Source organism: Callorhinchus milii, unplaced genomic scaffold (genome assembly GCF_018977255.1).
Source record: "Callorhinchus milii isolate IMCB2004 unplaced genomic scaffold, IMCB_Cmil_1.0 Scaffold12, whole genome shotgun sequence".
NCBI classification, from domain to species: domain Eukaryota; kingdom Metazoa; phylum Chordata; class Chondrichthyes; order Chimaeriformes; family Callorhinchidae; genus Callorhinchus; species Callorhinchus milii.
The window spans coordinates 8,742,752-8,756,404 of record NW_024704753.1 but is presented as its reverse complement, the minus strand read 5'-3'; the positions used below and the strand labels follow the sequence as shown (position 1 = coordinate 8,756,404).

The 13,653-nt window shown below is 40.5% G+C and overlaps 1 protein-coding gene across 1 annotated transcript in view; it reads right to left on the bottom strand.

Moving 5' to 3' along the window:
* Positions 1 to 629: 629 nt before the first annotated feature.
* The window catches only part of cfap20dc (CFAP20 domain containing), a 141,497-nt gene continuing 128,473 nt past the window's right edge, over positions 630 to 13,653 (bottom strand). The window contains exons 16-17 of the mRNA XM_007895158.2: positions 5,488 to 5,597; positions 630 to 997 (exon numbers count right to left, since the gene is read on the bottom strand). Coding sequence (XP_007893349.1) covers positions 885 to 997; positions 5,488 to 5,597 — 223 coding nt within the window. The 3' untranslated portion in view covers positions 630 to 884. The remainder of the gene's footprint in view (positions 998 to 5,487; positions 5,598 to 13,653) is intronic.

Here is a 13,653-nt window from a genome sequence, read left to right as displayed (position 1 = left end):
ACACACTGAGCTAATAGGGAGAGGCCTAGGACAGCTTCTAATCTCACGCCACACTCCTTCTGTGCCTTTTCTAATTTTTATGAGTATTTTTTAAAACCAATTAATTCTGCACATTGCATTCGAAAGAAAAATTCCCTATATTCAAATTGAAGTTTAGGAAATTTAGATCTCTCCTTTAAAAATTGATGAAAATGTAACAGCCCATAGAAATAACTAGCATAATTCACTGAGAATGAGTTTTCTTACTTAATCATCCAACTGTCGGCACAGATTCCTTACTGTTCTGATGTATGAAAAGTAAATATTAGATTATTGCCTCACAAAACCATATAAAGTCCATTTCATTCAGTAGATGCACCCTAAAAAATAAAAATGACACCAGCTGCAAGCACAAGCTTTGAAAAATCTCAAAACCAGCAATAATGTCAAAGTCCCTTTTGATGTTTGACAATGCTAGCAAGATTTCAGTAATCTTTTAATGAGCTAAATATATATCTGCAGCTTTCAAAGTAACTCTACTACACAGCGAATGCAAAATGTTTCAGTTTACATTCAGATGTACATTTTAAATGTAAATGTAAATGTCAGGAACACATGAGGCATCTATCTGGTCTGTCCGTCTGTCTTCCTTTAAACAGCTTTTTGTATTTAAAACACAAATTAGTGATTTTGTTCTCACTTTTTATTTTTGAAGGGTGAAAACACTAATTTCTTTATCACTTGAAAATAAATAATTCACACCACCCTTCAGTTCTGAGTGTACCCCTGTTTTGTGACGACTGCTTGTTTCGCCAGAAGCTTGCTCGATTCCCTTGCACTACTAGAAGGAATTCCAATAGCTGCTGCCGTGCAGCACTGCTTTTTGAAGGCTTTGATTTTCTGAATCATGCCAGCTCATAATACTTCCCTGTTTTTGGATCAAAATAGCAATTCAAACAGGGATCATAGAGAAGATCCAGTACTTCATCCTCGTCTTCCGCATCACTGCTGGTGTTATCTGTCACACACAATGCAAAAGGATTATACACAAGCGGAAACATTTCTTGGTTAAAAATAACATCCCTCTGAGCTCCTTAGCTTTTTCTCTTTTAACATCGTGAGCCTAGGTATCAAACAATTGTGTGCAGAAAGAGAGAATCAGAGCGGCTTTGCTCAATTACTTGGAAAGCAAAACCATTTGTCAACCATCTGCAATCATGGTCAGTTCATCTGATTGCAGATTGTTGGGGTTTTGTTTGAAAAAAAATCAAACATACACTCATATGCTATGAGTGAGCATATTCACAAATGTTCACTCAAATATATCAAATGCTGCTTTTGAAACCTGAAAGGCCCTGGCAAAATGCTTCTTATGTTAGGATCTTATGGTTTTAGCTCGGAAATGGTATCAAGGGAAACATATTCAACAATAGGAGCTTTCTAATATTTTGTTACCGGATTTGACTACACTTTTACTAGAATTATATTATGAGGAAGTCACACAAAGGGCTAAGATTGAATCATACAGTATGTTGGAAAATTCACAGCACATATAACTATCATCTGAATCCCCAGGTTGTGGTACCGCTTTCCAGTTTAGTCAGATTTTCTGTTCATGTACAGACAAGCATTTTAATAAAAAAATAATAAAATCATATTATTGAGATAATTAGCCTACATATATGTAGTCACTACATTCTGCAGCAAATCCCGTGAATCACTTTTGAGATATCTCGGCGACATAATAAGGAGCTATATCAAATGTAAGGATTATTTATTATTATTTTAAATGCTGTGTTTCTGTCCTTCTCCTTTTCCACCGTCCCTCTCGCTCTCTAGATTTGGGCCAAACAAAGCCATGAGAGCCATTTCTCTCCGAAATGTCCGCTCCCTCTCGAATAAAGTCCTCACGATCCATGACCATCCTGGATGAGCATATTGATATACTTGGGCTCACTTAAACCTTCCCTCGCTCTATCCCCCTATTTCTCTAGCTCCTTCCTCTCTTTTGAACACCTAACTCTGTACCATCCCTCCCTCTCCTTCAAAATTCTCCTCATTTATCGTCCTCCCAAAACACCTAGTTCCTTCATCCCTGACATCTCTTTTGTCCTCTCATCCCTCTGCCTCTGCACTGAACGCCTGTTCATAATGGGTGATTTCAACCTTCACCTAAACTCCCCTTGCCCCCCCTCTTCTGACTTCACTACATTCTTCTTCACACTAAACCTCACCCTCCACATAAACTTCCCGTGGCCACCCCATCAACCTCGCTATCACCTTGACATCCTTGTCTGTTCATCACAGACAAGCCCATCTCAGATCATTTCATCATCTCTCTCTCTCCCCCTGCATTTCCCTCCCCTTTCCAAATCCTCCACCATCTTTTTCTGACCTTGGAAAACGCTTTCACCCGAGTCCCACTTCCCCCGCTGGACTTACGCCTGCAGCGATCCTGATGCAGTCCTCAAGCTGCTAAACGATCACCACTCTCCCTGAAATCCTGGTCGGTCTCCAAATCTACCTGCTCCCCCGGTATAACAGTCACCTCTGCTCCCTCCAAGCTAAAACTCGGACGCTCAAGCACAGATGGCACAAATCCGACCTCACAATCCACCGACAGCTGTGGCTCACAGATCTCCACAACAATTGCCACTCCCTCTCACAGACCAACACTGCCTTTTACTCCAAAGCCATTTTGGAGGCTAAAAACCCAAAGACACTGCTCTCCACCATCCATCACCTCCTCCGCACACCCTCCAAGCTGCCTCCAGCCACAGGTTCCCTATCGCCGAACGGATCGATTTCAAGATCCTCTGAAAACAAAGACAGAAGTCACTGGGAACACTCAGCAGGTCAGGCAGCATTTATGGAGAAAGGAAAGTGAGTCACGACCCTTCGTCAGAACTGAATCAAGATCCTCTCACTTGTTTTCAAATCCCTTCATGTCCTGGCACCTCCCTACCTCTCTGACCTGCTTACACCTCAACCAACAACCCGTTGCCCCTGTTCCGGCCTTCTGCATGTCCCTCGTGCCCTCCATTCCACCAGTGGTGGCTGCACTTTGAGCCACTACACCCAATACTCTTCCTCTATCTCTCCACCTTGCCCTTTCCTTCCCAGCTGAAGACCTTCCTATTCGACCGTGCCTACGGTCACCTCCTCCTCCCCCAGGCTTGGTACCATGTTCCACCACTGTCAAGTGCTCAGGCACACTACTCTGCGTAAAGGACGCTATATAAATGCAAATTGTTGTTGTTGGCAGATAATTTAATCTGAATCACCTGTCCTTTTGGCATACCTCTTTATAGCTCTACTTCTCAAGTCGCACAGTAATGTGATGACCTTTATGTGACTGAATAGCACATGGAAATAACATGGCAGGTATATATCTTTTAAAGGGTTACTTAAATTCTGCAATAAATGATGAATTTAATGCACATTAACCTCTGCACAGCCTGAGTTTCAGATGGATGGCAATTTAATCTGAGTTTATACTGTACATTTGGTAGCAAACCACCTCAATTTTAGGCAATTGCTACCATCTGCTACAAACAAGACTCATTGGGGTGGGTGGGAGGAACAAATCATTTGGCAGCCCTTGTCACCTACCTGAAATAATGTTTTAAAATTATTGCTACAATTTCTATTTGTTGTTTGAACTGATCCTTTTTCATACGTGTACTCTAACACGTGACTGACTTCACATAGATTAAATGACTCTGTGACATAGTGCGAATGTTCACATAGGGCAAATTGTTTAACCTCTCAGGATCAATAACGCATTTTTCACATCAAAGCTTGACTTGGCAGACTCGCAGAAGGAAACACGATGAGAGAGTGACTCCAGTTTTCTTCAAGCCAGGTTATATTTACCTGTGGCAATTCAATATAGTAAATAAGTGCCAAATTGGATCATTGAACTTTTTGAAAATGGCCACATTCATGGATTTTTCGGAACCTCATTTGTTTTGGAGAACCGGTTATCAAATACATATGAAAACCCATCATTATACTTAAGACTAACCAATCGAGACTAAGAGTTTCACATATGGATGTCTCCTACATATTGAAATTTCTGTGTGTCTGGAATGGGGCAAACTTTCTCCTGGAGGGTTGCACCTTGCTTACCTAATTCCAGAGGGTTTTACGTTCAGATTGGTAAGTGCCAAGGCTTGGGGGAAGGCAGACTTTGTGTTGGGATAGAGCTGGAAATTAACCAGCTAAAACAGTAAACTTGTCATTGAGAGCACTGTCTGGCAAGCTACCAACAACTTGTTCAGCAGGACCATCCTTAAGGCTTTGGCTGCAGGATTGAGAGGAGCTGAGGGGGAAGAATCCCCAATCCTAGTGACCAATCTGGCCCTCCATGCCCTGCCAATGAGCCTGGCAGTACAGCCTGAGGAATACAAATTCACTGTATATTTAGAGTTATAATCAGAGTAAACAAAATGGGCCAAATTGCCTTTTCTTATTACAAGTGTTTGGTTTAACTGCATTTTAGTCAAATTTACCTTATCACACAAGGAAACTGAGAATCTAGAGAAAACATTTATGGGGTACAAAACTTCAATGAGGGAAATTTCTGCTCTGCTAAGAAAAGGAATCTTTTTTTGAAACAATGATGCTTTAACTTACATTAATCACAGATGCTGGCAGCCACGGCAATTTGTTTTAAAGTTGATGAAATCGGTGAAAAAAAAACTACATTAAGTTGTTGTCCTGACCATGAAAGATAAATGGTAGTTACACTTAATCAATTTTTCCATTTTGTGTCCCGAGTTTTACTGTCATTGCAAAACAATTGATTGATTTTGTGTACAAAATCATAGTTCAATGAGTTATTTAGATTGTTGTAAAGATCCATAATTTTACACCCTTTTTCTTCTGAATCACTCCATATGCATGTTACACATTTTCCAAGAAATCATCTAATTTGCTGCTGAAGAACATGTAGAATAATGGGCAACAGAGAGAGAGCTTTCTGCGCACGTTAGATTTTGTGATAAGTAAATATCGGGGTCAACACCCCAAGTGAACCCTCATTGACAATACAGCATTTTATAATGAGGTTCTACAATCCTAATAGTACTATGGTACTAGGTATTGGCTCATATTGTTGATTGAGACAAATACTCAGTGAATCATACAAGGGATGAACAAACACTCTGCTCTCAGCACAGGAAAGTAGATTAGGGTTTAATGTGTGGAAACTAGGCTGATTTTTACCAAAATCAACTTTTAAAATTACAATTATCTTCCAAATGTAATCATCATCAACATTCCTGAATTTTGTGGGTCCCTTAGAATCCTTGTGGATTTTTAGGCTAAAAAAAGTGCTTCACAACACCGGCTAGAACTCTGATTCACATAAACAGACTTGGACATAATTTTTCCTTTGAGAAGTCATCTGCAAAGAATCTGCACGAGCACTATTGGTTAATCTTAAATACGTATTGCATCCATTTTGTTTCATAAATCGTTAAACATAGTATAAAATTCTCTTACTTCTGATATCCTGAAGAACACTGGGTTGTCTGGGTGAAAGGCTGTTTTTTTGCTGTTTAAGCTGCTCGCTGGGCAGTATGATGGGGGGACTGTAGATATTTCCCCATTCTCTGTAAAACATATCAAAATAACAATTCACTATCATTGAAAACAAATTACAGTTAAATTTGAAAATGCAATCTGCATCAATTTTAGAAACATTTCTGACAAATGTGATGGGATAGAGAAACTTTAACCTGGGTACTGCAGCCTAATGAAACTGTTAATGAAGTTAGTACAATACGTAGAGTGGAATTCTGCCACTGATGAATGGCATGGCCTTTATATTACAAGGATCATAAATCACATGCAAATACAAAGTAACCTTTCCACCACCATTAGTAGCTGTAATGGTTGAAATCCTGCATCACCATTCGTGAATTCATCCGCCCTCATTAGCCAAAGTGTAACCTTGTGCTGGTTGGGCTGCCAGCTGGAGCGTCCAGCGTCGTAGTAAACATTGTCAAATAGAGTTGGGCTTCTCTGATTGCAAGTTATAATTATCTGTCAAATTGTAAAATCAGATCAACAACATTGTTCATCACTAATTTTTTTATCACTAAACTACAATTACTCTGTTATTAAAAAAAATGGGGAATTTAACTTTTAACAGTAGATTATAATTTTACAATATGCAATTATAAGATATTAAACAAAAAAGTTATACAACATATAATAGAGCCAGGTACACTATCTATTCTAATTGTAGCATGGGCATTTATTTACACTGGAGGAGATTTCATTAAAACAAAATTGACTTCAGATATAGTTTTGTACATAGTAAATAGAACTGCATTTGTGCTATTACATACCGTAGCAATAAAACAAGAGTAGACACTCAAACATAAGTATGCATGCTTTCTTGAGGGCAGTAAAATCATTACTATTACTGTTCAAACTGGGTCATAGGATTCCAACTGCAACACATCACATCGTATCACATCACAAGCTCTCATTCTCAGCCACTTTCAAATCACATCAACCTCAGGGTATGTTGCTTTACTTGATATGATTGTTTCCGCTTTCAAACTAACCATGGATATCAATGTGTGAGGCTGTATATGCCTCAATCACATTCCCTTGAGAAAAATGTTCTAGCAAATGTCTGCTTTTTATTTCCTAGTAGCTGTGCATCATGTTAAATGTTTAGCATTAATAATAATAATAATAATAACCCTTGCATTTGATATAGCGCTTTTCACGTCGGGAGGACGTCCCAAAGCGCTTCACAGAACACACTGTAAAGTGAATTGACTGTATATTTATGGGCGAACGCGGCAGCCAATTGCGCACAGCAGTGTCCCACAAACAGTCGTAGATTGAAAATGACCAATTTATTATTATTTTGGTTTTGGAGGGATTATTATTAGGCTCTGTGTGGAGTAAGGAAACTTGCCCAAGGTTTCGCCCTGCCTGGAATTGAACTCATGTCTCTCGCTTGCAAAGCGAGTGCTCTAACCACTGAGCTACAGGACTCCACATTGTGAGGCCACTGTGGTACACACAGCCTATGGAACGGCATTTTGTTACAGTTATTTTTTTGGGTCGGCCAGGTGTCTTAACACATGTGAAAACACGCTTAAGAGTATCTAAACCAGATTGAGAGTTGTACATAAGTCTACCTCCCACACAGGACTTCAAGCTGATCTCAAGATGCCTTTAGTTTACACTTAAACAATAAAATATGACACCAAGGAACGACAGAGCCACTGATGAATGTTCCTGAGCAGAATGTGAAAATCTGACTTTACATCAATTCAGAGTTGTCCCAAGCATCTAACCCAACCATTGTAATTAAAATTGAGCCTTCAGAAGCACAACTGAATGCATCTTGGATCAATTTATCCAACCGCCAATGCTGTTAAACCACTTTGGGAAACAAATTTAAAGTAGATTAGCTGATTTGAAATGATGTTGCTTTAAAATACCCTTGAATTTACATAATAATTGCAATTCCTAGATTAATTTAAGTCTTTAAAAATTATGTTGGACATTTGAAACAAGGTCAGTAACTGGCCCAAATTGCATTAATTAAATCGTAGATTCTTCTCACAATTCTATATCAAGTCACAGCGTGATTAGTTAATATTCCAGACCACTTTTTAGAAGTCAACAAACAAAATGAATCTTAAGTGGAGCGGTAGTTCTGGTAGAATCAAAAGGAAAGATATTGATTATATATGTATATTGAATGTATATATAGTGTATATATAGTAAGTGTACTGAAGATATTGACAGACATTGTTTAATCATGTAGAAATGAATTCAAAGTTTAAATTAAAAAAGCTATTAGATCCTAAATGCATTACAGCATGGCAAGAACATTGACTCAGTAGGGTTCCAGCAGACAAGGAATGTAAATTTGCCCAGTTATCCTGACCCATTCTTCAGAACTAATCTGACCAGTAATGGATTAAATCACTGTATCTACTTGGTGTGTTAATGAGGCAGGACAACAAAGTTGGAGGTTTGAATCTTGCTCTTTGCTGAGCTTGCTGGTTTTAGGCAGAATAGCTATAAGGTGTTACAATTCATCTCAATCCCCCAGGTTTAGGTAAGAGGGACAGAATAATATGAAAAACAATTAGCCAGTTAATTAATTACTCCTGATCATTTTGCAGAAATCAATACTGGATTCCAGCTTTACCACAAGTGAACGAAGAATTAGGGTAATGAATTTACGATCATAAGATCATTTCGGATGAAAGAATGCCCTTTCTCTCTGCCAGCACATACTGTGAAGACTCGCAATTGAGTGAGGGCAACTGGCACCCATGGGACAGGACCCGGTTGAAGGAATAAAGGTGTAAAACACAATCTGCAGGGGAGAAGATTACTACAACTGGGAACTAAACCTAAAAATACAGAGGAATCCAAACAATCTGATGACGTTTTGTTTGTGAATAAATGCATGAAAAATACAGGTGAATCCCACAAATATTTTGAGATACACTTTATACCCTGGACCAAAGAAGATTTCAGCTTTTAACTTTTTATGTCCAAAATACAACTTGGCACAAAACCAACATTTTTAAAAAAATTTAGTTTTAGTCCAAGTGTTTTGTGGAAGGTTGCAAATTTCTCCTCACCTGCACTGGCTAACTGCTGTTCTGCTCTAAGTTCTAGTCTTTACTTATTTGTAAACTTCATTTCCTCTGGCTGAAATTTTAGCTTTGATTGTTCAACATTTTGGCAAGTTTTAAAAACAAAACTTGTGGTTTAAGCTATCAAATAACAACCTCGGCGTTTTGTTCGACCCTGAGCTGTCCTTTCTCCCTCACATCCGCACCACAACTGGCACCGCCTTCCATCACCTCCGGAACATCGCCAGACTACGGCATTAACTCACCCCTCACGCGGCTGAAACCCTGGTTCACGCCTTTGTCACCTCAAGGTTGGACTATGGGAACTCTCTCCTCGCCGGCCTTCCCGCCACCTCCCTCCACAAGCTGCAGGTCATTCAGAACTCTGCAGCTCGTGTACTGTCCCGCACCAGGCTTCGGGACCACATCACTCCCACCCTCGCTCGCCTCCACTGGCTCCCCATCCCCCAGAGGATTGATTTCAAGATCCTCATCCTCACCTACAAGGCCATTCACGGCCTTGCTCCCTCCTACCTCTCCGACCTACTATCCCCCTACCTACCCGCCCGTACCCTCTGTTCCTCCGGCTCCGGTCTGCTCCACGTCCCCCGCCCCAATAGCCCTTCAGCCTCTCAGCCCCGAGGCTCTGGAACTCTATCCCCCAGTGCCTTCGCCGCCTCCTCCCTCTCCTCCTTCAAGGCCGGTCTCAAAACCTTTCTCTTTGACCGAGCCTTCAGCTCCCTTCTCGACTCTCTTCCCCCTCCTCGCTCCCTCCCTTCCCTCCCCTCACCCTGACCATTTCCCCCCTCCTCGCTCCCTCCCTTCCCTCCCCTCACCCTGACCATTTCCCCCCTCCTCGCTCCCTCCCCTCACCCTGACCATTTCCCCCTCCTCGCTCCCTCCCTTCCCTCCCCTCACCCTGACCATTTCCCCCTCCTCGCTCCCTCCCTTCCCTCCCCTCACCCTGACCATTTCCCCCCTGCTCGGGTCATGACCCAACTGTGCAGCGCCTTGGGACGTCCTCCTGATGTGAAAGGCGCTTTATAAATGGAATCTTGTTGTTGTTGTTGTTGTTGTTGTTAATGTTTTAGACGAGGCCATCAGGAGAAGTGCATCAGATTTTAAACAGTATTGAGAAATTAAAAATAGATCAATACTTCAGCTTCACAAAGACAGCAGATCAAGAGGACATAGATTTAGGGTTGCAAAGAGCAAATTATCTTGTGAACTCATTCTCCCAATCCTTCATTTACATGAGGCAAGGATGGAATTTCAAGTTACAATGGAGAATACAGGGATAGTGAAAGCCTCATAATGTATTAGACGAAACTCTAGGAATACCATCTAGGACTAGATTTATTTACGTAACATTTCAGATTGTCCAGAATTTGATACATTTTTCAATATTGCTTTTAATTTTGAAGCTTTTTTTGTTAATTCCATTAAGAACTACCGGAAAGCCGACTTCAAAGTTAACAGTGAATCCAACAATTTTAAGACGTACATCTGCAGAGAGCAGCATAAATACTTATGGAGTGACAGGCAGAGGCTACGTCAACCAACATATACTCTATTGGTACAGTTTATGTCAAATAACATCAGAACAGAATAGTCAAATGTTTACCTTCAGAAATCAAATGCAAAGCAAACCAATTATAATCTTTGCATTTGATATAGCATTTTATTATGTTGTTGAGACGTTTCAAAGCGCTTCAAAGGATTTTAGTATTCTTTGTAGGAATGTATTTTGTAGGCAAGTGCAGCAGCCAATTTGTGCTCAGCGAAGTCCCACAAATAGCCATGAAGTGAATGACTAATTTTAGTCTAATTTTATCTACCTTGAAACTTATTAGTTTCATCTTTATATGGCATAAAACACAAGATGGATACTGATAGAAAAATGAAACAGAAGTTGAATAATCCTCGCAATGGTAGTTTATTCCAACAATCTCTGTAACAACAACAAATTACATTTGTATAGCGCCTTTCACGTTGGGAGGACATCCAAAGTTACTGGACAGTCAGGGATTTGGACCAAAGCAGGGGGTTGGGATCAGGCCAGGTGGAGGACAGGGAGGGTGTGGATAGGAGGATGGCGGAAGGCGTGGTCGAAGAGGAGGGTTTTGAGATGTCCCTTGAAGGAGGCAAGGGAGGGAGCAAGGTGAAAAGACTGTGGGATGGAATTCCAAAGGGCAGAGAGGCTGAAGGCCTGACTACCAATGGTGGTGAAGCCAGGCGATGTTGGGGAGGCAAAGTGGGGCAATGCACGGAAGTGGGGTAGAAAGGAAGGGCAAACAAGACGCCAAGGTTCTGGTCTGGCACAGTGAGGTGGAGTGTGCATTCATGGATGGTGACGCTGTCAGTGCCTGAAGTGAGGAGGCGTAGATTGTAGCCAATCAGGAAAGTCTCAGTCTTGTTGACGTTCAACTGGAGATAGTTGGCGCTCATCCAGGACTTGATGTCTGACAGATATCAGGACAGCAGTGGTCCTGGTGTCAAGGATGGAGGCAGAGAGATAGAGTTGGGTGTCATCCTGCACATATGTGGAAGTTGACCTTCTTGAAGTCTGCGGATAATGTCACTAAAAGGGAGCACGTACATGTTGAAGAGGAGAGGACCAAGGGCAGAGCCCTGAGGAACCCCACACGAGATGGGGCGGGGGCTGGAGGAGAAGCCGTTTGTGGAGATAAAATAGAAAGGTAGGATCTGAACCAGTCAAGGACAGAACCATGAAGGTTGAGATGGGAGGAGAGGCAGTGGAGGAGGACACAACAACAGTGTCAAAGAACTAAAGTAGTTTCCAGATTAAAACCAGACTGGGTCTTAAGGAGAGTCAACATAAAATAAATTGTGGACCCTCTAGAAGCTATTCAATTGGTTATGGATATCCTTGGAATTTCCATTAACCTGTAAATAAAATTGATACAGGACATCACTTTTAAGACTTCCCCTCTCTAATTTTGAGTTGTTCATAGCAATGGTGTCCCATCGACTTGAGCTAATTGAAAATTTGGAATGTTTTAAAGATGTCCAACCTCCAGGTGACCATTGACATTGCTGCCTGTGTGACAAGGGAAATGATTTCAATGGCGCTTCTTGCACAGTATGTTTTGGTGTACCCGATAGCCTGGAAATTAGGAATTTTTCTGTGCTTATTTCGCTTATAAAGTGGCAGGTAAGATTGGAGCCAGATAACTGTGTTTCAACTGGGTTGACCTATAATTTTGAGTTGTTCAGGCTGTTTCAGGAAAGAAGCACAACTTGTCTGTTACTTCATCAACACATGTAACTTGATTTTTAAAATAAAACAATTACTGTATACAAAATCCAGATAGATGATATTGCATATTGTCAGTGAATTTTAGTCATATTTGTTTTGTTCCACCCTGTTTGTTTCCTGTATATGTTGAACAGCATGGCTAAAGATGGCTGTTATTTTTAGTTTTATCTCCATTGTTTTTGTAAAGTGCTCTGTATGATTTGTTACTTATTTTGTATTTTTTTCTTATTGTAGTTTAACATTAACTTCTCCCTAGTTAATTTGAAACATTGTATCCCAAATTGAAATTACTTGTGGAGTCCGGTAACGTATGGGTTAGAGCACTCGCCTCACAAGCGAGAGGACCTGGGTTTGATTCCTGGGCAGGACGAAAGGTTAGGCAAGTTTCCTTATTCCACAAGCCTCTGTTTACCTAGCAAGTAAGTAGGAACCCAATTGTTTGTCGATTGGCAGACCGCTTTTCTGGGGTAATAATCCCTTCCAAAATAAAATAGTAATATTTGGTCACTTAATCCACAACTGTTTGTGTTTTGCTCACAAAATATACAGTCAATTAATTCACTTTACAGTATATTCTGTGAAGCGCTTTGAGACTTCTCGAAGACGTGATAAATTGCTATATTAAATGCAAGGATTATTATTCATAATAGTAATAATAGTCTTTAATAATAATAATCCTTGCATTTGATATAGCGCTTTTCACGTCAGGAGGACGTCCCAAAGCGCTTCACAGAACATACTGTAAAGTGAATTGACTGTATATTTGTGGGCGAACGCGGCAGCCAATTGCGCACAGTAGTGTCCCACAAACAGTCGTGGATTGATGTGACCAATTATTTTTCAAGCAAATTAAATAATATTATTATTATAATATATACTGAAGTGGCACACACATCAATTAATGTAGCCTCTGGTGATAGGTCATAGGGATAGACAAAAAAACTTTTTGGCAACATAAGATTTAAAGCTTTTAGACACAAATGTCTTAACGGAAGTATATTTCCAGATACTGAATTGAACATGATTAATTTGCCCACCAATGACAAACCAAATGTTCTTCATAAAGAAGGAGCATGTTCTGCGGATTTTGAACACGTACAATGTTTATACAGGAATGGGGCTTCATGCATTAAAAGCGATATCTCTCACTGATATCTGAAAATCAGAAGAGTTGAAATGGGACCTATATAGAATGGGAAACAGGATCAAACCAGGAGGAAAAAGCATAAACAGGCTTATCTCTCCTGGGACTACCTTATTGTGTGACCCTGAATGTTCCCAGCTCTAGCTTCCATCTACATGAAATCAGACTTGCAGAATGTGGCAGCTCTGACTTAACCTAACCTTGACATTCTTGGATGATATTCTGAATGATTGCCACGAGTTGTACAATATTCATTTAATAATTTGGCAGTTTCCTGACAGCTGTTGGTTTGGCTTTCCTAGCACTTTCATCTCTAGATCAAAAAGCTGTGGTTTCAAGCCCCCACACCAGGACTTGAGTTCATAATCAAGGATGACATTGATGCAGCACTGAGGGACTGGCAGCACTGTTTACATGTTGTGAACTTTAAAGATTCCTTGGCACCATTTCAAATAAGAGCAGGGAGTTCTGCTAGTGTTACAGCCATCATTGACCCCTCATACAATACGGCCTGCAAAATAAGTTTTTTTTTCTATTTCATTCTTGTTTGCAGTTTGTGTCTCAGATAGTGTTGTGTTTTGCCCAGTTAACAACAATCACCACACTTCAAAATAACTCAA